The following is a 24,216-nucleotide window of genomic DNA, read 5'->3' as shown; positions in this document are numbered from 1 at the left end:
CCTTGGGCCCCTGCACCCACGTGGGAGACCCGGAAGAAGCTCCTGGCTCCCAGCTTCAGATCGGCACAGCTCCGGCTGTTGCAGCCAACTGGGGATAGAACCAGCAGATGGAAGACCTCTTTCTGTGTCTCCCTCTGTCTGTAACTCTACCTCTCAAATACATAAATAAACTACCTCTCTGTCTCTCTCCTTGTAGCCCAAGAATTCATTTGCTGAAGGGGAAGTGTGACCAGATGACCCCTAAGGCCCAACCCCGCGGCTCTCCCAGTTCTACTTTAAAAAAAAAAAAAAAAAAAAAAAAAGACAAGAAAATAAGCCTCTTGCCTTCTCGTCCCTGTGCTCAGGGGGGCACACACCAGTAAGAACTTCCTAAACCCAGAAGAGCTGGAGAGGCCTCAGGTCGCACAGTGGCCCCCCACAAAGGCCCCGTCCCACGAAGCGCTCTCCAGTTCTGAGGTCACTCTCACTCATAACCGAGGTGGATTAAAGACCCTCGGAAAATGGCTGCATAGAAGGCATTCGCCTCCCCCGAGGGAGGAAGCGACGCTGGTCACCGGCCAGAGACACCCTCTCCTGCAGGCGGCAGCAGCGAGTGCCGGTGCGTCCCTGTTTTCGGGTGGCTGTTAGAGAAGGCCGTTGTTCCATTTAGCCAGGAACACGCTTTCTCCAGTGAGAGCAAACTGGGCACCCAGAAACCGGCTGGCTGAGCCAGGGCCGGGGTGGGTCAGCCAGGGAGGCCGGTCCTGGAGCCCCTTTCGCAAACGGGCCTGCGCACAACCTACCTTCCCGCTCCTCCGCTGCGCTTACAGTAACGCCGGGCAGGGCTGTGTGCAAGCCCAGCATGGCTGGCCCCGGGGAGGAGATGCAGGAAGCAGCCCCGGCCTGCAGGAAGCCCCTGGTCCCAGGACGGTCCCTGCCAAGAAGCCCACGGTGTCTCCAAGGCTGGCCAGCGGCAGGGCAGGGACGCAGCCCCACGGGAAGGTGCGAGCCCGGCACCCGGCCACCCACAACTGCACGTGCCCGGGCCGGGAGAACACGACTCTGATGACCATGAAGAGAGACCCACCCCCTGCCTTGTGATGAAGGAAGACAACAGCTTCTTTTATTATCATCATCATTTTATTTTCATATACAAAAAAGATAAAACTTGAAATAGTTCTAGACTTTCCCTCCTATTCCATAGGGGTGTGGCTGCTTCTTCACGGGGCGGGGGGGGGGGGGGGCTACATTCACATCGGTTTATTGGAGGACCCAGTGCAGAGTTCAAGCAGCAAAACCCCAACTCAGCCCATCTAATTTCAAACGGGACACTCGTTTCTAAAGTCACCACAGTGAGAACAAAGAGCCAGGCCAGAATGAACTACGATACAGTGTTCTTTCTGCAGCTGTGGCACACAGAGGTCTGCGTAGGCCATGTGGATGTCTGTGGTGTGTGTTTTATATGTGTGTGTTTATGTGTGTGTATGACACACAGACACACACACAAATCAGTACACTTTTCAAATCCAGACTGATAACGGCAACAAGCTTAAGTCTGTATGTTTTTTTTAAAAAAAATGATACTTTAGTGTAACTTTTGTTAATTCAGTAGTACAAGCTATTTCTGCTCTACAAAATTTTTATTTTATAGCTACAAGGGTGAAAAGTGACCCACTACATTTACATCTCACATCTCCTGGTATACAAACAGTACTTATCTGAATTTGAGCCAAAAACTACAAGTCTTCAGTTTTAGCACTTGCAAGAGTTTCCTCGCTTCCACAGCCTGAACTCACCACCAGTCACGTTTCCGAGTTTGCAGTTACCCACTGTTTTCAACAGAACAATTTTTATATACAAGTTAGATAACACAGTTCAAGAAGACCTAGCTATCCGTCCTAAGCCCGATGCACACACACGCGCCACTAAGCGAGACAGTCTTAGGGTTTTCCTTCCTCCCTTCCCTACGAGTAATGTACAAACTCAGAAGGAGCTGGTAGAAGCTGACACAGAAGATGGCAAACAAAAGGTGGCCTCTGGTGGCTGCCGACGCGCGCGCCCTCTGCCCCCTGCTGCGCTTTCCCGGATGTGCGGCTCGCGCAGAGCTCTGCGCAGGACTGCAGCAAACTCAGGGTGACATTACAGCACTGTACCACGGTACCCAGAGTCAAGGACGAATGTGGAACAAACTCCCAGGTGAAGAACATGGCCTGTCACGCTACCATTACTAAGATCACATCAAATTCGTAAGCAGATTTCCTGCACAGTTGAAGAACGGCGTGTGGACGTGTGGTGCGGACCCGGGCCCTGCAAACATGGTTCTGGTCTGCGGTAACCCTCTTCCTCCCGCCACTCGGTTTTCTCTGCATGTGCACAGAACTCCAGAAACCCGAGGAAGGGCAGCCGGCGGGACACGCCACGGGCGCGCCCATCGCTCCACGCCCGCCGGCACTGCTGGCACAGCGTGCGTGACTGCGTCCTTCCCTTATGGAGACAGACACGTAACTCGTGGCAGTGCTCAGGGAAACCCCCACTCGGGCTAAAGCACTTGCAGCCCGCAGGCCGGGGCTGTGCCGGGGCCCACCGGGAACACGCGACGGCAGGCCAGCCCAGGCAGGGAGCCTCACCTGCAGCTGAGCTACCGTGGCTAACGCTTGGCCGGCCACTACGCCCCAGAGACAGAAAATTCAGATGTGGTGACTGCTGGTTAATGAAGCTTTTCAAACTGGTAAAAAAAAAAAAGAAAAAAAAAAGAAAAAAAAAGGCTCTTTAAAAATATAGACTGATTTATTTATTTAAAATACATCAAAGTGACAAACAGCCACTTCCCGCAAGGCCTACTTTCACAGCAACGTGCGCCACAGACGTCCTCCCAGAGCGCACCGGGGTGGGCGGCGGGTGGGCGTCCTGCCATTGAAGGGAATGTTCTCCCGCGGTCTCTGAGCGCTGCCTGCTGCGGCCGAACACTGAGCAGAGCCCCCGGCACGGCGCCTCCCTGGGAAGAGCCCCCGCCCCACGCCCCACGCCCGGCAGGGCTCCGCACCACGGTCAGTCTGCAGGGCCGCGAGGCCCCGCCGGCGGCACTGTGCGACGCGAGGGCTGAGGTAACTGGTTCTAGAGTACCTGGGCCGCAGCCGGGCCAGCAGGAGGGAGGGGGCTCAGAAGACCGGAACGCTTACAGCAGCTGCTTGCGGGGCAAGGAGGGGATGCGGACCAAGGCACAACGGAACTCTCCTCCAAGACGGGCGCCTGGGAGACACCGAGCCCGCCCACGGAGGCTTGTCCTCGAGCGCTACTAGGTCTGCAGGAACGAAACTGACTCTCAGTACCAAAGGGGAGAGGTGCAAGAACTGGTTCAAACGGCACGCCAGGATTCTCTCGGCAAAGCCCCGGCCGGCACGCCTCCGGAAGCAGCAGGCGGGGTCTGGGGCCAGGCCTGCCGGGGGCCTCGGCGCTGCTGCTGCTTCGCTTAAGTGTCCCTCCCTTCCAGCCCGCCCAGAGCCCCCGGCCAGGGCACTAAGCACCGGGCTCAACCACAGGGAGGCGAAGGTGAAGCTGGCCCTGCAGGCTGCGGCAGTGGGGCTGGGCTCTGCGGGCACGGCGGAGCCCCATCAGACACGCCAAGGCTGCGCCGCTGCCCCCGGGGCTCCCGGCCAGCTGCAGGGCGGAGAGCCCTGGCCAGGGAAGACAGAAAGCTCCAGCGGCGGCCGGTCAAGTGGGTCGCTACGCCACACGACCCCCACTCCTTTCCAGGCAGCTGCTCAGCGGCACCTGCTGGCTCTGGGCGAGTCGACCTGGCAGATCACTAAGCCGCCCACCCCACCTCCCAGCTCCTGGGGCCTCCCCTAGCCCCCCACCCCCGCCCCCAGTGTCTGCTCCCGGGCCCGGCCCACGTCAGTGGCAGGAGCTCAGTTCTTTGCCTCAGAATCCTCTTCCACAGACCTCTCAGGAGAGCCCCTGGGGCCCCTCCCCGTCCGGCCAGAGGACCGCTGCCCGGGGACTCGGCTCTGCAGGGCACCACGTGCGTCCACAGCACACGCGCTCCAGTGTGCACTGATCTCAAAGGTAAAGCTCACTAGCTCTGCTCACAACATCACTCAAACTCGCTAGACTTTATAAAAATAATCTGTGGTATAAAACAATCTGCACACGGCGTAGAAGAAATCTGTCAGGTGATATAACTAAATATATATGTAGAGCTATAGATTCTCTTAAAGTAAAACTCCAAGTGTCATATCTCTATTATATAACCTATTCTTTTATTTACAATGCTACCTAACGACATTCCAATGCAGCGGGGTTAGGAGTCGGAGAGGGCCTGTCCCCAGCCAGCAGACTTTCCCGGACCCAAGACGGAACTCGCCCACTCGCAGAGCACCCCAGCCCCACCCGCCTGAGGAACGAACTAATGGGCCCCTTTCCCTGTGAGCTTCACAACGCAGACTTTGCCAATCCATGTTCACACTCTCCTGCGGGGTCCAGATCAGCCCAGGCCTGCGTGACCCACTGCACACACACGCGGCCACGGGCAGCTGCTTCAGTGTCCTCTCCGCACGCCCGGGCCCCAGAGCGGAGCAGGTGAGACCCCGACACGCAAGCACACGGAAAATGCGGCGTTCTGTTCTCACGCCTCCACGGCTTCCATGGCGCAAACCAAGCGTGCAGTCTGGCACAACAGGGGTAATACTCGCAGGAGCACAGTTAGGTCTCGCTGCATTCACACCTGGAAGATACAGTCGTGACTGGAAATCTAGTAAGCTGACAGTGGCAAATTCTTCAAATGGAAATTCTTCCCTGGACCAAAGCTTACAATGGAGCCGAACGTCCAGCTGGAACATTCAGGACATCCACCAGCTAATTTGGACTTCTATTTGTCAAGTCTGTGGGCCTTCTGGACCCCGGAACTACTACAACCGAACTGATTTCCAAAGGCGGTATTTGAAACTTCAATTTCCTTCTCCTAAAAACTACATTATCTAAAAAGCCATTTCAAGCCTGCTAAGGTTTGGGATACATTCACAGGTAGACTGCTGGTTACGAACCCATCACCGGGAGCCGGAAAGAGCTATGGTTAACCCTGAATGAATCAAGCACTGGCAGGTGCACAGTTCCCCCTCCCCATCACGGGGCCTGCTCATCTAACCACAGTGTGGACTGAGCTGGAAAGCCCGCCACCACCAGGCTGAGTGTGCCGGCTGTGGACCGTCACTGCTTAGCTCTCGCCAGGGCAAGGACAAGAGCCGCGGGCGAGCTGGTGCAGCGCACTCAGAGGCGCGGGCCTGATGCCTCTGACGTCTGAGCCCGGGCCTGGCCGTAGGGAACCCAGCAGGCCCGAAGAGCACCCTCCCTTCACTCCGGAACTCCTCTTCAGTTTAGGTATTTTTCCAGTGAGCCAAATGCCCCAGCGTACTGATGGGCTCTTCCACTTCAGTACCAACTCTGAACCTTCCACACTCACATTATGAAAAACCACACAGAGGCAGATCCTCGTGTCACCTGTGTGTGCTGGGAACTTCACAGCACACTCTGAAGAGGACAAAATTCTGCCCCCCCCCCCCCCGAATGGGACGGCCACCCCCTCCCTTCAAGGCTTTCCGGACCACACACAGTGCACGAGGACATTCGACAGGACACTGCCCTGCCCCAGGGAAAGCCTCCCAGCCTGGCACCCAGAACACAGCAGCACGCAGACAGAACGAGAACCGGCCGGCCAGGGAGAAAGGCAAAGGCAGAGCCCCGGGTCCGGCTTGGCTTTTTCTGCCGAAGCCAGGTGAAGACGGCTGGCTCACCCCCAGCGACAGAAGGGCCCCCTTCACAGCCTACACACAAGCACCTTTCTCTGCTGAGCACAGGTGGGAAGAGGCGCGGGCAGGCCTAAGATGTTCACGGCCGATGGCGTCCTTGCTCCGCACAGACGCCAAGGCCAAGGGGGCGGCAGAAGCAGCGGCGGTGGGCGCTCAGGGCCAGGCCTCTCCCAGCACAGCCACAGGATGAGGCCGCCACGCCGGGCCACGCAGGGTGGTGACGCCCAGCGCCTGCCCTCACAGCCAGGTGCCCTTTGTCCCCCTGAGCCAGGAGAAAGCCAGCTCCTGCCAGCCCAGGGTGCTCTGATGACAGCCGTGGGCCGCGTCCTCCCTCGCTTCCTCCCCGCTCACTCCTGGACTTCCCCTGCTGGGCATCAAGGATGTTTTCAGCAAAACCTCTGCCCCTGAGGCCCACCTCAGACCACCGCACCCTGAAAAGGAAGCAGCAAGCAAGCGCCCCTGGTGCCTCCACCCGGCCCAGCGCACACGGCCGCGGGCGGCAATGCTCCAGGCTGCTGGCAGGGGTGGCAGGGAGGCCCAGGGCACTGGCAGAGGCCGCGAGCCCAGGTCTAGACGGCCCCCTCTTCAAAGAGCACAAGGCAGCAGACAGACAAACCCCTTACCTGGGGCAGTGCCCCGCCCTGGAAGGAGAGCCCCCAGGGGCTCCACCTGAGGGGAGTACAGGGCAAGGCGGCCAAGGAAGGGGCAGGTCCCAGCCTCTCCCTCCTCCCCAGGCCCTCCGTGCCCACAAGGACCGAGGGAGCACGCAAGAGAAGCCACCCAGAGAAGAGCCGGCGTGGGGGGGGGGGGGGGGTCCGCCATCTGCCGACGCGACGCTCGCAGCAATGAGCTACGTGTGTCGGGGTCTGCTGGCTGCTTCCAGAGTGCGGAGAGAGAAGCCCCACACTGCCGGAGGAGAAAGCTAAAGAAATCAGATATGGCACTTCTCAATAAATATCTTAAAGCTTCTTAAAGAAACGGGCGGGGAGGAAAAGCAACTGCCGTAAGGCCGGTTCTGCCGTCAGAAAGAAGTCTCGGGGCACAAACTCAGGCTGCACAGGAAGGGAGGCAAGGCTTACCAAGACCAAACACAGCACCCGCCCCGCAGCCGGCACTGGAGAGGGAGGGCGGGGCCTCGCCCGGCACCCTGTGCCCAAGCCCCCCAGGGGAGAGGGCCCGGCGCCGGGGCCCAGAGCCAGGCCACAGAGGTGCCACGCAGCCTTCCCTCACAAGCCGGAGGGCAGGCCCCAGGGGGCGACTTGGCTCCCCGGTGGCCTGTGCGGCTGTAGCCCACGTCAGCTTCTCCCAGCAGCTCGCCTGCCGCCACGAGGAGATGCGCTGTTGTCAAGAAAACCGTCTAAACGCAGTGGAAGGAAGCTTCGCGGAGGACGCGGCGCCGCCCGCCGCGGGACGTGCGCACAGGGCCGCGGCGCCCCTACAACACACAAACTGCTTTTTTTTTCTTTTTCTCTATTTCTTTTAAACTTCCTTATCGTACAACCCAACTTACATTAAAATATACTCACTACAGAACAACACAACTAACAAAATAGATAATAAAACTTACACAAGTAGAAAATTCTGAGGTATTTCTGGTTTGAGGTGGTCTGTGGTCGTGAAGTTCTAATTCTTTTACTTTTCAAAATGTAACCCTCGGAAGCCACACAGCGAAGCATGTGTGTACATGTGGATGCATGTGCCTTGTTGGGAAAAAATCAGCGTGTTTCATAAATTAGGAAAGTCCACTGTTGGAGCAGCAGCATTAGGGACGCTCACTGACTACAGCAAGGTTATGGCGAACAGGAAACAGTTCTCAGTGTATGCACCACTTGCAGGGGTCTGGAGAAAGCTGTGTCCACGAGCCAGCAAGGGGCACAGGCAGAGCGGCGGGACAGCGCCCGCCCCAGCTCCCAGGACGCCCCGGGCGTCTCCCTGACCGGTCCGCCGGGGGAAGAACGCATCACCTGTCGGATCATTCCTACCCTCGCCCACTTCAGTCAGGGCAGGAACACTGTCCCGCGCTCCGGCCCAGCCCCAGCGAGTGGGAGGACACTGGGCGGCCGCCAGCAGGGAGGAGCTGGCCCTGCCCCCAGAGCCGCCCCGAGCCCGCCTGGCCGTCCTCGCCCTCGGTCCCTGGTTACCTGAGAAGTAGCCTCCGCAGCAGGGTCGCTGCTGTGTGCCCGAGTCCAGTGTAGCTCTGTGCCAACCCCACCCCCACACGGGCCTCCCGCCAGCCGCGTCCTCGTGCCAGTGTTCCCACGGTCAGCACCCCCCGCCGTGAGATCCAGGGCAGACACGGCTGCTTTCTGAAGCTCACGTCTCAGGAGGGAGAAACCGAACCGAACCGGGCAGGGCAGGGCAGGCCGGGGCGGGGCGGGGCACGGGCCCTCCGCCCCGGAGGAGGGGTGCGCTTATGTAACAGTCTTCAAGGTCCTCTAGGTAGAGTTTGCAGCATTAGATTTCCTAAGACAGGAGCTGGGTGTCTGTGTCACAGATTCTGAGACCCAGACGGGAGCGGGACAGGCGGCGGCCGAGGCTCCTCAGCAGGGCGCTGGCTCTGCATCCACAGCTCAGCACCTCCATGCGCCTGCTGACGTGTGACGTGTCCGCTGCGTGCGTACAGTAGAGCAAGATGCTGGTAAAAACTGATCCAATCCAAAAATAACATTAATAATAATAATTATAATAATATAACAATAATAAAAAGTCAAGGGAAATAGCAGCTGCATCTCGTGTGTGTTGGTTTTATGGGATTTCCAAAACAAAACACAACGTCTCTTCCTTTCCTCTTCGCGCCACCCGCGCCCGGGCTCAGATGCTCGACTCTTTCGGAGGCAGGTCCACGTTGGTGACGGAGGTCACCAGGGAGACGAGGCAGTCCGAGGTAGTGCCGTTGACGGACCTGCGCATCAGGGACACCCGCTCCTCCACGCAGCCCGCAGACAGGCGCGCCTCCGCGTCGTGGTCCCAGCACTCCTCGATGGTCACACAGAGCTGGGCCAGGCCCTGCACGCGGCGGGGGAGAGGGGAAGGCCCCGTCAGGTCCCGTGCGGGGGGATGACCCCGAGCACCAGCAGAGCCCGCAGCCACCGGCGCAAGTCACTGGTCAGCGGCTGCAGAAACGGCAGGCCCCACCCTGAGCCCCCTGGCCTCCCTGCACAGCCCAGGGCAGGCTGGACCTCAACACAGGGAGGAGAAGGGGAGACCAGGCCTCTCCTGGGTGGACACGGCGGCCTGCCCTGACAGTGGCAGCCCAAATCCCACCAGGGTCCACAACAGGAACAGGAGGGAGACACCTTCCTGCCTCTCCCTCTGCCCCACGTGGAGGGCCCCTCCCGGGCCCTCACCGGGTGCTTCAGCCAGTGATCCTTAATGGCGGGCCTCATCTTCTTGTGCACAACCACCTCCTGCAGCTCCTCCAGGGAGGGGTGCTGGCCGATCTCCTCCTCGAAGGGCAGCATGTACTCGTCCACAGGTCCTGGCGGGAGAGCACGCTGGTGGGATCCCCCGAGGCCCCGCGCCCCGGCCCGGCCGGCAGCCCCGGGCTCCCCCGCCCACTCACCGTCGGCAGCCTTGCAGCGGGACACCAGCTCCCACAGCACCAGCCCCATGGCGTACATGTCGATGCGCAGGAAGGCGTCTCTCTGGAAGTTGATGGCTCCCTCCAGCACCTCAGGGGCCATGTACCGTCTCGTGCCCACCTTCACATGAGGACAGGGGGCAGGGTCCACAGTGACGGACATGCGCTTCGGGCGGGGGCAAGACCCTGGCACTCAGAGCAGATACCAACGGCTGCCTCAACACACCACACCCGCCCACAGCACAGCGGCCCAACGCCCCAGTAGGAACTGCACTTAAGAATGTCTCACACTCAGCCGTGGCGCCGTGGCTCACTAAGCTAATCCTCCGCCTGTGGCGCCGGCACACGGGGTTCTAGTCCTGGTCGAGGCGCCGGATTCTGTCCTGGTTGCCCCTCATCCAGGCCAGCTCTCTGCTGTGGCCCGGGAATGCAGTGGAGGATGGCCCAGGTGCTTGGGCCCTGCACCCCATGGGAGACCAGGATAAGTACCTGGCTCCTGCCATCAGATCAGCGCAGGGCGCCGGCCGCAACGCGCTGGCCGCAGCGGCCATTGGAGGGTGAACCAACGGCAAAGGAAGACCTTTCTCTCTGTCTCTGTCTCTCACTGTCCACTCTGCCTGTCAAAAAATAAAGAAAAAAAAAAAAAGAATGTCTCACATTCAAGACAACAGGCATTCGTCATGGTTACGAGGCAGCTGGCGAAGCCCATGTCCCGTTTCCGGTGCCGGGGTACAGATCCAGCTCTGCTCCCAAGTCCAGCTCCCTGTGCACACCCTGGGAGGCAGCAAGTAATGCCTCCAGAACTTGGGCCCCTGCCACCCAGATGGGAGACCTGGATCAAGTTCCCAGCTCCTGGCTCAGGCCTGGTCCAGCCCTAGCTGTGGTACACATCTCGGCAGTGGATGGGAGATCTCTCTTTATCTGTCTCTGTGTTTTTCTTTTTTTCTTTTTTTTTTAATTTATTTATTTACTTGAAAGTCAGAGTTACACAGAGAGAGAAGGCAAGGCAGAGAGAGAGAGGGAGAGAGACAGTCTTCCATCCGCTGGTTCACTCCCCGACTGGCTACAACAGCCAGAGCTGCACCAATCCGAAGCCAGGAGCCAGGAGCTTCTTCCAGGTCTTGCACACGGGTACAGGGGCCCAAGGAATTGGAACATCTTCCACTACTTTCCCAGGCCACAGCAGGGAGCTAGATCGGAAGTGGAATAGCTGGGTCTTGATCCGGCACCCATATGGGATGCCAGCACTGCAGGCAGTGGCTTTACCTGCTATCCCACAGTGCCAGCCCCAGTCTCTGTTCTTCAGATTGACAAAATAAAGAAAAAGAAATCCAGCTGATTTTTTAAAGAAATAAGAAGGAGCAGGGATTCAGTGTGGTAATGAAACCACTGTAGGATGCCCGCAGCCCACACGGGAGGGCCTGCGTTCAAGTCGGCTCCACTCCTGACCCCAGCTTCCTGCTGTGCACTCTGGAAGGCAGCCAGAGACGGCTCAAGTGCCTGGGTGCCTGCTCCCATGTAGGAGACGGCACTGTGGTCAGACCGAATCAGGAACGAACACACTGGAACCGCCACAACCCGCTACAGCACTGCCACATTGCTGCACAGAGCCGTGCATTTCACGGAGATGAGACCACCGAGAAGTGGGAACAATGACCGTCAGGGCAATTTGCTAGCTTTTCTGCTTCATCTTATTTAGTGACGGCAACTGAGGGGCAAAGGGTGGGATGCCGTGGCCGAGGCGAATCTCCACCTTTCTCGGCCCGCAGGAGCCGCGCCAGCAGCCAGGCCTTGTTCCCCACTGGCAGAAGCACTGTTGCCGAGTCTCCACACAGCTGATGCACACGGTGGCCCTCGCTCCCACACCTCATCAGGTGGACCCCTGCCTGTTCCCTCCCCCAGCCCGCGGCCTCTTACCTGCCCATGTGTATCCCCTGGGGGTTTTCCCGGCTCAAACCGAACGGCCAGGCCGAAGTCGGCCAGCACGGCCGTGAGGTCGCTCTTCAGCAGTACATTCTTGCTCTTGAAGTCCCTGAGGAGACAGTGGACGGAGACGCAGCTCAGCACCCGCACCCCGCCTCCCTGCAGCTCAGCACCCGCACCCCGCCTCCCTGCAGCTCAGCACCCGCACCCCGCCTCCCTGCAGCTCAGCACCCGCACCCCGCCTCCCTGCAGCTCAGCATCCCGCACCCTGCACGTCCCAGTGGACGGAGACGCAGCTCAGCACCCCGCACCCAGCCTCCCTGCAGCTCAGCACCCCGCACCCAACCTCCCTGCAGCTCAGCACCCACACCCAGCCTCCCTGCAGCTCAGCACCCCGCACCCCGCCTCCCTGCAGCTCAGCACCCCGCAACCAGCCTCCCTGCAGCTCAGCACCCGCACCCCGCCTCCCTGCAGCTCAGCACCCGCACCCCGCCTCCCTGCAGCTCAGCACCCGCACCCAGCCTCCCTGCAGCTCAGCACCCGCGCACCCCGCCTCCCTGCAGCTCAGCACCCGCGCACCCCGCCTCCCTGCAGCTCAGCACCCCGCACCCAGCCTCCCTGCAGCTCAGCACCCACACCCCGCCTCCCTGCACGTTCCAGTGGACAGAGACGCAGCTCAGCACCCCGCACCCCGCCTCCCTGCAGCTCAGCACACCGCACCCAGCCTCCCAGCAGCTCAGCACCCGCACCCCGCCTCCCTGCACATCCCAGTGGACAGAGACGCAGCTCAGCACCCCACACCCAGCCTCCCTGCACGTCCCAGTGGACAGAGATGCAGCTCAGCACCCGCACCCAGCCTCCCTGCACGTCCCAGTGGACGGAGACGCAGCTCAGCACCCGCACCCAGCCTCCCTGCAGCTCAGCACCCGCACCCTGCACGTTCCAGTGGACAGAGACGCAGCTCAGCACCCCGCACCCCGCCTCCCTGCAGCTCAGCACCCGCACCCCGCCTCCCTGCAGCTCAGAACCCGCACCCCGCCTCCCTACAGCTCAGCACCCGCACCCCGCCTCCCTGCAGCTCAGCACCCAGCACCCCGCCTCCCTACAGCTCAGCACCCGCACCCCGCCTCCCTGCAGCTCAGCACCTGCACCCAGCCTCCCTGCAGCTCAGCACCCGCACCCAGCCTCCCTGCACGTCCCAGTGGACAGAGACGCAGCTCAGCACCCCGCACCCAGCCTCCCTGCAGCTCAGCACCCCGCACCCAGCCTCCCTGCAGCTCAGCACCCATACCCCGCCTCCCTGCAGCTCAGCACCCCGCACCCCGCCTCCCTGCAGCTCAGCACACCGCACCCAGCCTCCCAGCAGCTAAACACCTGCACCCCGCCTCCCTGCACATCCCAGTGGACAGAGACGCAGCTCAGCACCCCACACCCCGCCTCCCTGCAGCTCAGCACCCCGCCTCCCTGCAGCTCAGCACCCGCACCCCGCCTCCCTGCAGCTCAGCACCCGCACCCCGCCTCCCTGCAGCTGAGCACCCGCACCCCGCCTCCCTACAGCTCAGCACCCGCACCCAGCCTCCCTGCAGCTCAGCACCCCGCCACCCTGCCTCCCTGCAGCTCAGCACCCGCACCCAGCCTCCCTGCAGCTCAGCACCCGCACCCGCCTCCCTGCAGCTCAGCACCCGCACCCAGCCTCCCTGCAGCTCAGCACCCGCACCCCGCCTCCCTGCAGCTCAGCATCCCGCACCCTGCACGTCCCAGTGGACGGAGACGCAGCTCAGCACCCCGCACCCAGCCTCCCTGCAGCTCAGCACCCCGCACCCAACCTCCCTGCAGCTCAGCACCCACACCCAGCCTCCCTGCAGCTCAGCACCCCGCACCCAGCCTCCCTGCAGCTCAGCACCCCACACCCTGCACGTCCCAGTGGACGGAGACGCAGCTCAGCACCCCACACCCAGCCTCCCTGCAGCTCAGCACCCGCCACCCAGCCTCAGTGCACGTCCCAGTGGACGGAGACGCAGCTCAGCACCCGCACCCAGCCTCCCTGCACGTCCCAGTGGACAGAGATGCAGCTCAGCACCCGCACCCAGCCTCCCTGCACGTCCCAGTGGACAGAGACGCAGCTCAGCACCCGCACCCAGCCTCCCTGCAGCTCAGCACCCGCACCCAGCCTCCCTGCAGCTCAGCACCCCGCCACCCTGCCTCCCTGCAGCTCAGCACCCGCACCCAGCCTCCCTGCAGCTCAGCACCCGCACCCCGCCTCCCTGCAGCTCAGCACCCGCACCCCGCCTCCCTGCAGCTCAGCACCCGCACCCAGCCTCCCTGCAGCTAAGCACCCGCACCCAGCCTCCCTGCAGCTCAGCACCCGCACCCCGCCTCCCTGCAGCTCAGCACCCCGCACCCAACCTCCCTGCAGCTCAGCACGCGCACCCAGCCTCCCTGCAGCTCAGCACCCGCACCCAGCCTCCCTGCAGCTCAGCACCCGCACCCCGCCTCCCTGCAGCTCAGCACCCGCACCCCGCCTCCCTGCAGCTCAGCATCCCGCCACCCTGCCTCCCTGCAGCTCAGCACCCGTACCCCGCCTCCCTGCAGCTCAGCACCCGCACCCCGCCTCCCTGCAGCTCAGAACCCGCACCCCGCCTCCCTGCAGCTCAGCACCCGCGCGCCCCGCCTCCCTGCAGCTCAGCACCCGCGCGCCCCGCCTCCCTGCAGCTCAGCACCCGCGCGCCCCGCCTCCCTGCAGCTCAGCACCCCGCCACCCTGCCTCCCTGCAGCTCAGCACCCGCACCCAGCCTCCCTGCAGCTCAGCACCCGCACCCCGCCTCACTGCAGCTCAGCACCCGCACCCCGCCTCCCTGCAGCTCAGCACCCGCACCCAGCCTCCCTGCAGCTCAGCACCCGCACCCAGCCTCCCTGCAGCTCAGCACCCGCGCACCCCGCCTCCCTGCAGCTCAGCATCCGCACCCCGCCTCCCTGCAGCTCAGCACCCGCACCCCGCCTCCCTGCAGCTCAGCACCCGCACCCCGCCTCCCTGCAGCTCAGCACCCCGCACCCCGCCTCCCTGCAGCTCAGCACCCCGCCACCCTGCCTCCCTGCAGCTTAGCACCCCGCACCCAGCCTCCCTGCAGCTCAGTACCCCGCACCCAACCTCCCTGCAGCTCAGCACCCGCACCCAGCCTCCCTGCAGCTCAGCACCCCGCACCCAGCCTCCCTGCAGCTCAGCACCCCGCACCCTGCACGTCCCAGTGGACGGAGACGCAGCTCAGCACCTGCACCCAGCCTCCCTGCAGCTCAGCACCCGCCACCCAGCCTCAGTGCACGTCCCAGTGGACGGAGACGCAGCTCAGCACCTGCACCCAGCCTCCCTGCAGCTCAGCACCCGCCACCCAGCCTCAGTGCACGTCCCAGTGGACGGAGACGCAGCTCAGCACCCCGCACCCAGCCTCCCTGCACGTCCCAGTGGACAGAGATGCAGCTCAGCACCCGCACCCAGCCTCCCTGCACGTCCCAGTGGACAGAGACGCAGCTCAGCACCCGCACCCCGCCTCCCTGCAGCTCAGCACCCGCACCCAGCCTCCCTGCAGCTCAGCACCCCGCCACCCTGCCTCCCTGCAGCTCAGCACCCGCACCCAGCCTCCCTGCAGCTCAGCACCCCGCACCCTGCCTCCCTGCAGCTCAGCACCCCGCCACCCCGCCTCCCTGCAGCTCAGCACCCCGCCACCCTGCCTCCCTGCAGCTCAGCACCCCGCCACCCTGCCTCCCTGCAGCTCAGCACCCGCACCCCGCCTCCCTGCACGTCCCAGTGGACGGAGACGCAGCTCAGCACCTGCACCCAGCCTCCCTGCAGCTCAGCACCCACACCCAGCCTCCCTGCAGCTCAGCACCCCGCACCCTGCACGTCCCAGTGGACGGAGAGGCAGCTCAGCACCTGCACCCAGCCTCCCTGCAGCTCAGCACCCCGCACCCCGCCTCCCTGCACGTCCCAGTGGACGGAGACGCAGCTCAGCACCTGCACCCCGCCTCCCTGCAGCTCAGCTCCCCGCACCCAGCCTCCCTGCAGCTCAGCACCCCGCACCCAACCTCCCTGCAGCTCAGCACCCGCACCCAGCCTCCCTACAGCTCAGCACCCCGCACCCAGCCTCCCTGCAGCTCAGCACCCCGCACCCAGCCTCCCTGCAGCTCAGCACCCGCCACCCTGCACGTCCCAGTGGACGGAGACGCAGCTCAGCACCTGCCCCCAGCCTCCCTGCAGCTCAGCACCCGCCACCCAGCCTCCCTGCACGTCCCAGTGGACAGAGACGCAGCTCAGCACCCCGCACCCAGCCTCCCTGCAGCTCAGCACCCCGCACCCTGCACGTCCCAGTGGACGGAGACGCAGCTCAGCAGCTGCACCCAGCCTCCCTGCAGCTCAGCACCCGCCACCCAGCCTCCCTGCATGTCCCAGTGGACGGAGACGCAGCTCAGCACCCGGCCCACCCAACCTCCCTGCGCCTGCACGTCCCAGTCCGTCCAGGGTGTGTGCCAGAGTGCAGTGTGGACGCGGCACAGGCGGGCAGCTCCCGGAGCCCACATTGCACACGGTCACCCCTGCTCAACTGCAGATGGACGGCCGCTGCCAGGGCTGGCAGACGCTGTCCTGGTCCCTGCACCCTCCGGGGGCTGCACACAGGCAAGATGGCCTGAGACACAGGTTTTCCGGGAAAATTCACACCTTGAAGGTGAGCAGCAGCAAGACGGTCCTGCACAGGCCTGAGGCGGCACCGAAGCGCACGCCAGCACCAGGCGCTCGGTGGCAGAGCAGAGCTGTCCTGTGCCAGCCTGGCTGCACTGGAGTGACACACGTAGTGCCAGGGTCACGCCTGGCACGCCCACCCGCGCATGACCGCATGACCGTGTGAAGAGTCAGCGTGCCGGGGTCACACCTGGCACGCCCACCCGCGCACGACTGTGTGAAGAGTCAGTGTACCAGGGTCACACCTGGCACGCCCACCTGTGCACGACCGTGTGAAGAGTCAGCATGCCGGGGTCACGCCTGGCACACCCACCCACGCACAACCGTGTGAAGAGTCAGCGTGCCGGGGTCACGCCTGGCACACCCACCCGCACACAACCGTGTGAAGAGTCAGTGTGCCGGGGTCACGCCTGGCACGCCCACCCACGCACGACTGTGTGAAGAGTCAGTGTACCAGGGTCACGCCTGGCACGCCCACCCGCACATGACCGCATGACCGTGTGAAGAGTCAGCGTGCCGGGGTCACAAATGGCACACCCACCCACCCGCGCACGATCGTGTGAAGAGTCAGCGTGCCGGGGTCACGCCTGGCACGCCCACCTGTGCATGACCATGTGAAGACTCAGCGTACCAGGGTCACACCTGGCACGCCCACCCGCGCATGACCGCATGACTGTGTGAAGAGTCAGCGTACCAGGGTCACGCCTGGCACACCCACCCGCACACGACCGTGTGAAGACTCAGCGTGCTGGGGTCACACCTGGCACGCCCACCTGTGCATGACCGTGTGAAGAGTCAGTGTGCCGGGGTCACACATGGCACACCCACCCACCCACGCACGACTGTGTGAAGAGTCCGTGTATCAGGGTCACGCCTGGCACACCCACCCGTGCATGACCGTGTGAAGACTCAGCATGCCGGGGTCACGCCTGGCACGCCCACCCGCGCATGACCGCATGACCGTGTGAAGAGTCAGCGTGCCGGGGTCACACCTGGCACGCCCACCTGTGCATGACCATATGAAGAGTCAGTGTACCAGGGTCACGCCTGGCACGCCTACCCGCGCATGACCGCATGACCATGTGAAGAGTCAGTGTACCAGGGTCACGCCTGGCACGCCCACCCGCGCATGACCGCATGACCATGTGAAGAGTCTGTGTATTGGGGTCACGCCTGGCACGCCCACCCGCACATGACCGTGTGAAGAGTCAGTGTGCCGGGGTCACGCCTGGCACGCCCACCCACCCACACACGACTGTGTGAAGAGTCTGTGTATCGGGGTCACGCCTGGCACGCCCACCCGCGCATGACCGCGTGACCGTGTGAAGAGTCTGTGTATCGGGGTCACGCCTGGCACGCCCACCCGCGCAGGACCGCGTGACCGTGTGAAGAGTCTGTGTATCGGGGTCACGCCTGGCACGCCCACCCGCGCAGGACCGCGTGACCGTGTGAAGAGTCTGTGTATCGGGGTCACGCCTGGCACGCCCACCCGCGCAGGACCGCGTGACTGTGTGAAGACTCAGCGTGCCGCCTGCTGACCCACTGAACCAGCAGCTTCACAGGGCCAACTTCAGGGCGCTGCTGTGACTGCGGCAGGGTCGCTGCAGCTGTGAACCCCGGATTCCAGGCTCACTCCCTGACCCCACATCATGACCCCGCTTAGCTGACGCTCTCTGAGCGGCCCAGTTTACTGCACAACTACCCCTGCATCTGTGAGAGGGCGAGAAAAACAGCGCCCGCCTCACAGCAGGGACGAGGGAAACGAGGCCGCGCTCCGCAGTGTCAGAACCGCCCCTGCACTAGGTGGGCGCAGAAGTGAACTCCACACGGGGCCTGGGACTGGCACTGTGGCACAGCAGGCTGGGCCACCGCCGTGACACACACATCCAACGTCGGAGTGCCGGCTAAGTCAGCTGCCTGCTTCTGATCCAGCTCCCTGCTAAGGCACCTGGGAAGGCAGCAGCAGAAGGCCCAAGCACTGGGCCCACCGCCCCTGGGGGAGACCAGGATGAGGTTCTTGGCTCCTGGCTTTGGCTTGGACCAGCCCTGGCAGATGTGGTTATTTGGGGAGTGAACCAGCAGATGGAAGACGGCTCTCTGGTCTGTCAGTCTGCCTTTCAAATAAGTTTAAGGGGGGGGTGCAGATTGGGGCCAGTGTTGTGGTGCAGCAGGTAAAGCCACAGCCTGCAATGTCGGCATCCCAAATAGGCACCGGTTCAAGACCCGATTGCTCCACTTCCAATCCAGCTCCCTGCTGATGGCCTACGAAAGCAGCAGGGGATGGCCCAAGTGCCTGGGCCCCTGCCCCTGCATGGGAGACCTGGGCCAGCCCCAGCAGTTCAGCCATTTGGGGAGTGAACCAGCAGATGGAAGATCTCTCTTCTCTTTGTAATTCTCCCTTTCAAATTAGTAAGTCAATCTTTAAAGTAAAAAAAAAAAAAAAAAAGGTTTTGAAGTGTAAATCAAGGACTCTGAAAGGTCCCTGAGGCTCTTCCAGAGGCTCTGCAAGGTCAAAGTCATCCCCATCGATCCATTATCACCACTCCCCATCGATCCATTATCACCACTCCCCATCGATCCATTATCACCACTCCCCATCGATCCATTATCACCATTCCCCATCGATCCATTATCACCACTCCCCACCGACCCATTATCACCATTCCCCATCGATCCATTATCACCACTCCCCAATCGATCCATTATCACCATTCCCCATAGATCCATTATCACCATTCCCCATCGATCCATTATCACCACTCCCCACCGACCCATTATCACCATTCCCCATCAATCCATTATCACCACTCCCCAATCGATCCATTATCACCATTCCCCACTGACCCATTATCACCATTCCCCATCGATCCATTATCACCATTCCCCATCAATCCATTATCACCATTCCCCATCGATCCATTATCACCATTCTCCATCGATCCATTATCACCACTCCCCACCGACCCATTATCACCATTCCCCATCGATCCATTATCACCACTCCCCAATCGATCCATTATCACCATTCCCCACTGACCCATTATCACCATTCCCCATCGATCCATTATCACCATTCCCCATCAATCCATTATCACCATTCCCCATCGATCCATTATCACCATTCTCCATCGATCCATTATCACCATTCTCCATCGATCCATTATCACCATTCTCCATCGATCCATTATCACCATTCCCCAATCGATCCCTTATCACCATTCTCCATCGATCCATTATCACCATTCCCCAATCGATCCATTATCACCATTCCCCACCGACCCATTATCACCATTCCCCATCGATCCATTATCACCATTCCCCAACGACCCATTATCACCATTCCCCATCAATCCATTATCACCATTCCCCATCAATCCATTAGCTGCCTTCTTTAAGCTCCTTCTCTCAGGAGTAGGGAGGAGCTGCCCAGAGGCGACAGGGTATGTGTGTGCTCTGCCGAGAATGAACCCCACCCACAGGAGTTCTTTCTAGTGCACAGAGGGAAGCTACCCCGAGGGACGCTACCCCGAGGGACACTACTCTGAGGGACGCTACCCCGAGGGACGCTACCCCGAGGGACGCTACCCCGAGGGACGCTACCCCGAGGGACACTACCCCGAGGGACGCTACCCCGAGGGACGCTACCCCGAGGGACGCTACACAGAGTATTCGAGAGCTGCTGAGCTTACTCTCCAACAAGTGAGGGCGTCAGCACTTTCTCCTGTGGCCACCAGGTGGCCACGCCACCCCAGGACGCCTGAGAAAAGCCAGGTCCCGTGCCCAGTTGCCTCTGCCACGACACAAGCAGACCAAGCGTGTCCAGCAGGCTGCAGCTGCCCTCCCTCCCACCAACCTCCACTGCAGGGAAGGCGCCTGCTAACCCAGGTACCTGTGGGCAATAGACGGCTTGTGGCCCTCACCACGGCACCAGGGCACGTCCTCGTGCAGGTACGAGAGGCCTCGTGACATCGTCTCTGCCACGTGACACAGTTCATTCCACGTGATGATGTTCCCCTTGAGGTAATCCGTGAGGGAGCCCTAAGAGAAGGCAGCACAGAACTTGGGCACAGGCCCTGGGACGGGACAGGCCCAGCCGGGCCTGGGGAGGACGGCCCAGGTCAGCAGGTGCCAAGCAGGAGGTCACCACTCTGATCCCCGTCGGGCCTCGGGCCTGCTCCAGCGCAGCCCAGGGCCCCTACGGCGTGGCTCACGTGGCTCACCTTGTCGTGGAAGGCCGTGATGAGCCACAGCTCCACCTCCAGGCTGGAGCCTCGCTTCTCCGCAGCGATGAACTGCAGCAGGTTCTCGTGCCTCATGCCGGGCGTGCTGAAGATCTCCCGCTCACTCTGCCACGACTGCTTGTCCTGGGAGGAGAGGCTGCTCAGCCCCGCCCCACCCCGCCTCCCAGCCTCAGCGTCCGCTAAGCGTCCCGGAGAAGCCCAGGACTGGGCCGAGCTCTGGAGCGCCAGGCCAACAGTGACGCCAGGGACAGACCTGACAGGCGAGAGGCAGAGCTAGGCCCAGCTCTGCTAAGCTCACGGGCAATGGCTTGGGCTGCCTGGTGTCCAGGGCCTCTGAACAGATGCTGACGTCACAAATAAAAGCCGAGGGCCAGCGCTGTGCCATAACGGGTAAAGCTGCTGCCTGCAGGGCTGGCATCCCACATGGGCGCCGGTTCTAGTCCCGGCTGCTCCTCTTCCGATCCAGCTCTCTGCTGTGGCCTGAGAAAGCAGTAGAAAGTGGCCCAAGTCCCTGGGCCCCTGCACCCACATGGGAGACCCGGATGAAGCTCCTGGCTCCTGGCTTCAGCCTGGCCCAGCTCTGGTCATTGCAGCCATTTGAGGGGTGAACCAACAGATGCAAGAACTTTCTCTAACTGTGCCTTTCAAGTGAATAAATATTTCAAAAAATAAATAAATACTACTTTTGAAAAGCCTGGGAAGCAGAGCCGGGCCTGTCCCTGCAGGCCGGGCTGAGCACAGCCTCCCAGCGAGGCCCCGGGCCTGGGGCTCCGCGGAAGCCTCTGTGGCCGTGGACGCCCTGGAGCCCCTGGAACACTCACCTGGAGCGGGAAGATCTTGACGGCCACGAAGTCGTTCATGAGCTGGGCCTTCCAGACACAGCCAAAGCGCCCCCGGGCCTTGACCTCCAGCAGCTGCAGCGGCTTCAGCCCCACCAGAGGGGACGGCGGGGGAGGCGCGGGGTCCTGGGGACGAGCACAGCTTGGTGGGCCTGCGCAGCTGCGCGCCTCTCCCCTGCCCCGGCCCGGCCCCGCCCCGCCGTCTCACCTCATGGACGTCCACGTGGCCGTAGGGAGGCTTGCGATGCCGGTATATCCAGAAGGCCAGCAGGACAAGGAGGGACAGGCCCCCGATGGGCAGCAGCGAGTAGGCCAGCACCGTGAGCAGGGTGGGGGCTGTCGGGGGTGGCTCGTACGTGACTGGGGGACACATGGAGCCCTGCGTCACACAGCCCGCCCGCCCTGACACCTGGGGGGGGGCTGCTGCCACGCCCACCCAGCTCAGCAGCCAATCGCCCCAGGCCGAGGACAGCCCCGCGCGGCTGGGTCAGCCCCTCACCTTCCGGGCCGCCGGCCTCTGGCAGGTGGGTGAAGCGCTCGTTGCAGAAGTTGCCTTCGCAGCAGCAGAAGTACACCTGGGGGTTCTCCTCGGTGGCCACGCACTCCTGCCTGGGGCAGAGGTTTCCAGACCTCCTCAGCCAGGCACGCAGGACTCCCAGCCCGCCTGGCCACGCCCCTCCCCAGGCAGGGCCTTCCCAGCAGCTCATGGGGACGATGGCAGCCAGGGGCGGGCAGCGTGGGGCAGCGTGGGGCAGCGGGCGCACCTGTCGTAGCAGTTGAAGTCGTCCAGCCAGCAGCCCTTCTTGACGAGCTCGATGGTGCCGGAGCTGTTGCGCCAGGAGGCGTAGCAGTGCAGCCGCTTGTCCCGCTCGCCCTCGCAGCGCTCCAGGCCGCTCTGGTTGGTGCGCTCCAGCTCCCAGTTGGCGTTGTAGTAGATGCACTCCCGCGTCTCGGCCTCGCCGCGCCCAGAGCCTGCAGCCCAGGGGGCAGAGACCTGAGCACACCCAGCACTGCGGCCCCACCGTCTGCTCCCAGAGGGAGGCGCCAGAGTGGGCTCACGGACCCCTGCGCACCCCACCTCCCAGCTTCCTGAGAGCCCACCAGCCACTGCAGCTGCCCCAGGCCCAAGCAAGGGGGAGGAGGCAGGAAGCCGACGCCACAGAAGGGTGCCAAGCAGCGGGCCAGACCGACGCCACTGCAGCCGCAGAAATGGGGAGACCCCAGGGCAAGACAGAAGCGCCCTGGTCCTCCGCGGGTGGGCTGGGCTCAGGCAGCGGTGTTTACTGAAGACGCCTATTCCCAGGCCAGCCCTGTCCCAGGGGCATGGGGGCAGAATCCGCATTAGTAACCACCCTCTCTGTCTCTGGTCATTCTGGAACACACCTGGGGACCACACCTGAACTGCCCCCCCCGCCCCCCGTCCCTTCTAAGTGCAGCCTCCCCCCGCCACCCCCGTCCCTTCTACGTGCAGCCTCCCCCCGCCCCCCGTCCCTTCTTTGTGCAGCCATCACACCCAGGCCAGAGAACATCGCACAGAGCCAAGTCAGCAGCCAGGATCGCAGGGGCTATGCGCCTCGTGCGACTCGGCGGGAAGGAGCTGGCTGAGCCACAGTCACAGGTCATCCTCCTGGGCACCGTCCATCCAAGTGGCCAAGCACTAAACCGCCATCTGCCCCTTCTGACGCTTCCCTCCCAGCGTGGCCTCACTCACCAGACCCACCCTACAACAACTCCAGGCCCCAGCCCCAAAGCTGCCCTTGGCCCCAACGGGTCCACCACCTGCAACGGGAAGAAGCCAGTGGGAGAAGCCTGCCACAGCCCCTCAGCGGGTGCCCGTGACCTGGGAGGCAGGGGCAGGTGTGGCCTCACGCTGGCACCCCTGTGGGCACCAAGAGGAAGCCTGCACCAGCCACCCAGCCAACCTCCCCACGTCTCAGGCCTGCTGTGGCCAGTGGCCTGGCACCGGCTGGGCGGGTCTCCCCCTGCAACCACCCCACCCCAGGAAGGAGGAGGGATGGGTGGCAGTCAGGCCCCCGGGGGAGCCAGAGCACAGCCAGGACGGGGTCCCCGAGTACCCTGACCTCGCACTACCCAGGGCCTTCGCCACCTCCTCTCCGTGCCCACGTGGCCTCCGTGAGCAGAGGGCTTGAGCCCCAGGGCTCGTCCCGGGGAGGACCTGACCCCCGCAGTGACCGTTCAACTACAGGAGCTCCTTCCAGGGGCACCGGCCAGGGGCAGGCAGCAAACCTCAGGCTCCAGGCTGGATCCCAGGGCTCAAGATGCTACCCAGCCAGATGGCGGTTCCCAGCCACAACTGCGCCCTTGGCGCCTGGGGCCTAGATCCGACCTGGGAAGCAGACGCAGGGCCTCCTGGGCGGCCAGGTAGCTGGATGTCAGTCTCAGCCCGGGAGGACTTCAGGTCCACAGAGAGGCTCATGCTGGAGAGCATTCTGGCTCCCCCAGGAGGCCCCAGGGCGGCCCTTCCTCAAGCCTAAGGTTTAGGGGGACCCCAGAGGGGAGCAGGTGGGGCGGGAGACCAAAGGCCGGGCAAACACCAGGGGCAGCACCCAGGCGAGCACCTAGGAGGCCCACAGGCCCCGCCCCCCAGCAGCAGCACCAAAGTCAGGGGTGCAGGGCCTCTCTGCTTCCATCGGCCCTTGGGCTGCCCTTGCCACCTGACTTACCATCGTCTTTGGCTAACTAACTGCCCTGCTTGACTAAAGGAGCATTTCAGATATCCACAATGGGTACAAATAACAGGACCAAAAATAACCCCAAGAGAAAATGATGTGAACATACGGATGGCAGCATTACATATGAACACAGGTTCGAGTCCTGGCTGCTCCACTCAGATCCAGTTCCCTGCTCACGTGCCTGGGAAAGCAGCAGAGGATGGCCGAACGCCTGGGAGCCTGCCACCCATGCAGGAGACCCAGATGGAGCGCCCGGCTTTGACCCAGCCCAGCCCGGCCACTGCGGCCATCTGGGAAGTGTGAAACAGCAGACGAAGTGTGTATGTGTGTGTGTGTGTCTCCCTCTCTGTAACTCTGCCTTTCAAACAAATTTTTTTTTTTTTTTAAGAATGAACATTTGTGGAGTTGAAAACAAAAATGCGCAG

At 62.5% G+C, this 24,216-nt stretch overlaps 1 protein-coding gene across 3 annotated transcripts in view; it reads right to left on the bottom strand.

Moving 5' to 3' along the window:
- Window positions 1–7,372: 7,372 nt before the first annotated feature.
- Window positions 7,373–24,216, bottom strand: part of ACVR2B (activin A receptor type 2B) — a 45,972-nt gene continuing 29,128 nt past the window's right edge. For 2 of the 3 annotated variants that reach the window (XM_051839742.3, XM_070073227.2), the window contains exons 2-11: window positions 21,863–22,070; window positions 21,598–21,707; window positions 21,307–21,458; window positions 21,081–21,224; window positions 20,239–20,382; window positions 19,908–20,056; window positions 11,281–11,395; window positions 9,346–9,484; window positions 9,131–9,261; window positions 7,373–8,789 (exon numbers count right to left, since the gene is read on the bottom strand). In XM_051839742.3, coding sequence (XP_051695702.3) covers window positions 8,595–8,789; window positions 9,131–9,261; window positions 9,346–9,484; window positions 11,281–11,395; window positions 19,908–20,056; window positions 20,239–20,382; window positions 21,081–21,224; window positions 21,307–21,458; window positions 21,598–21,707; window positions 21,863–22,070 — 1,487 coding nt within the window. In that variant the 3' untranslated portion in view covers window positions 7,373–8,594. The remainder of the gene's footprint in view (window positions 8,790–9,130; window positions 9,262–9,345; window positions 9,485–11,280; window positions 11,396–19,907; window positions 20,057–20,238; window positions 20,383–21,080; window positions 21,225–21,306; window positions 21,459–21,597; window positions 21,708–21,862; window positions 22,071–24,216) is intronic. The other variant, XM_070073228.2, reaches the window with a different exon arrangement.

This window comes from Oryctolagus cuniculus, chromosome 4 (assembly GCF_051225735.1).
Source record: "Oryctolagus cuniculus isolate XC-2025 breed Fujian yellow rabbit chromosome 4, ASM5122573v1, whole genome shotgun sequence".
In the NCBI taxonomy this organism is placed as follows: Eukaryota; Metazoa; Chordata; class Mammalia; order Lagomorpha; family Leporidae; genus Oryctolagus; species Oryctolagus cuniculus.
Note: the sequence above shows the minus strand (reverse complement) of the source record. Positions and strands in the feature narration are given on the sequence as shown.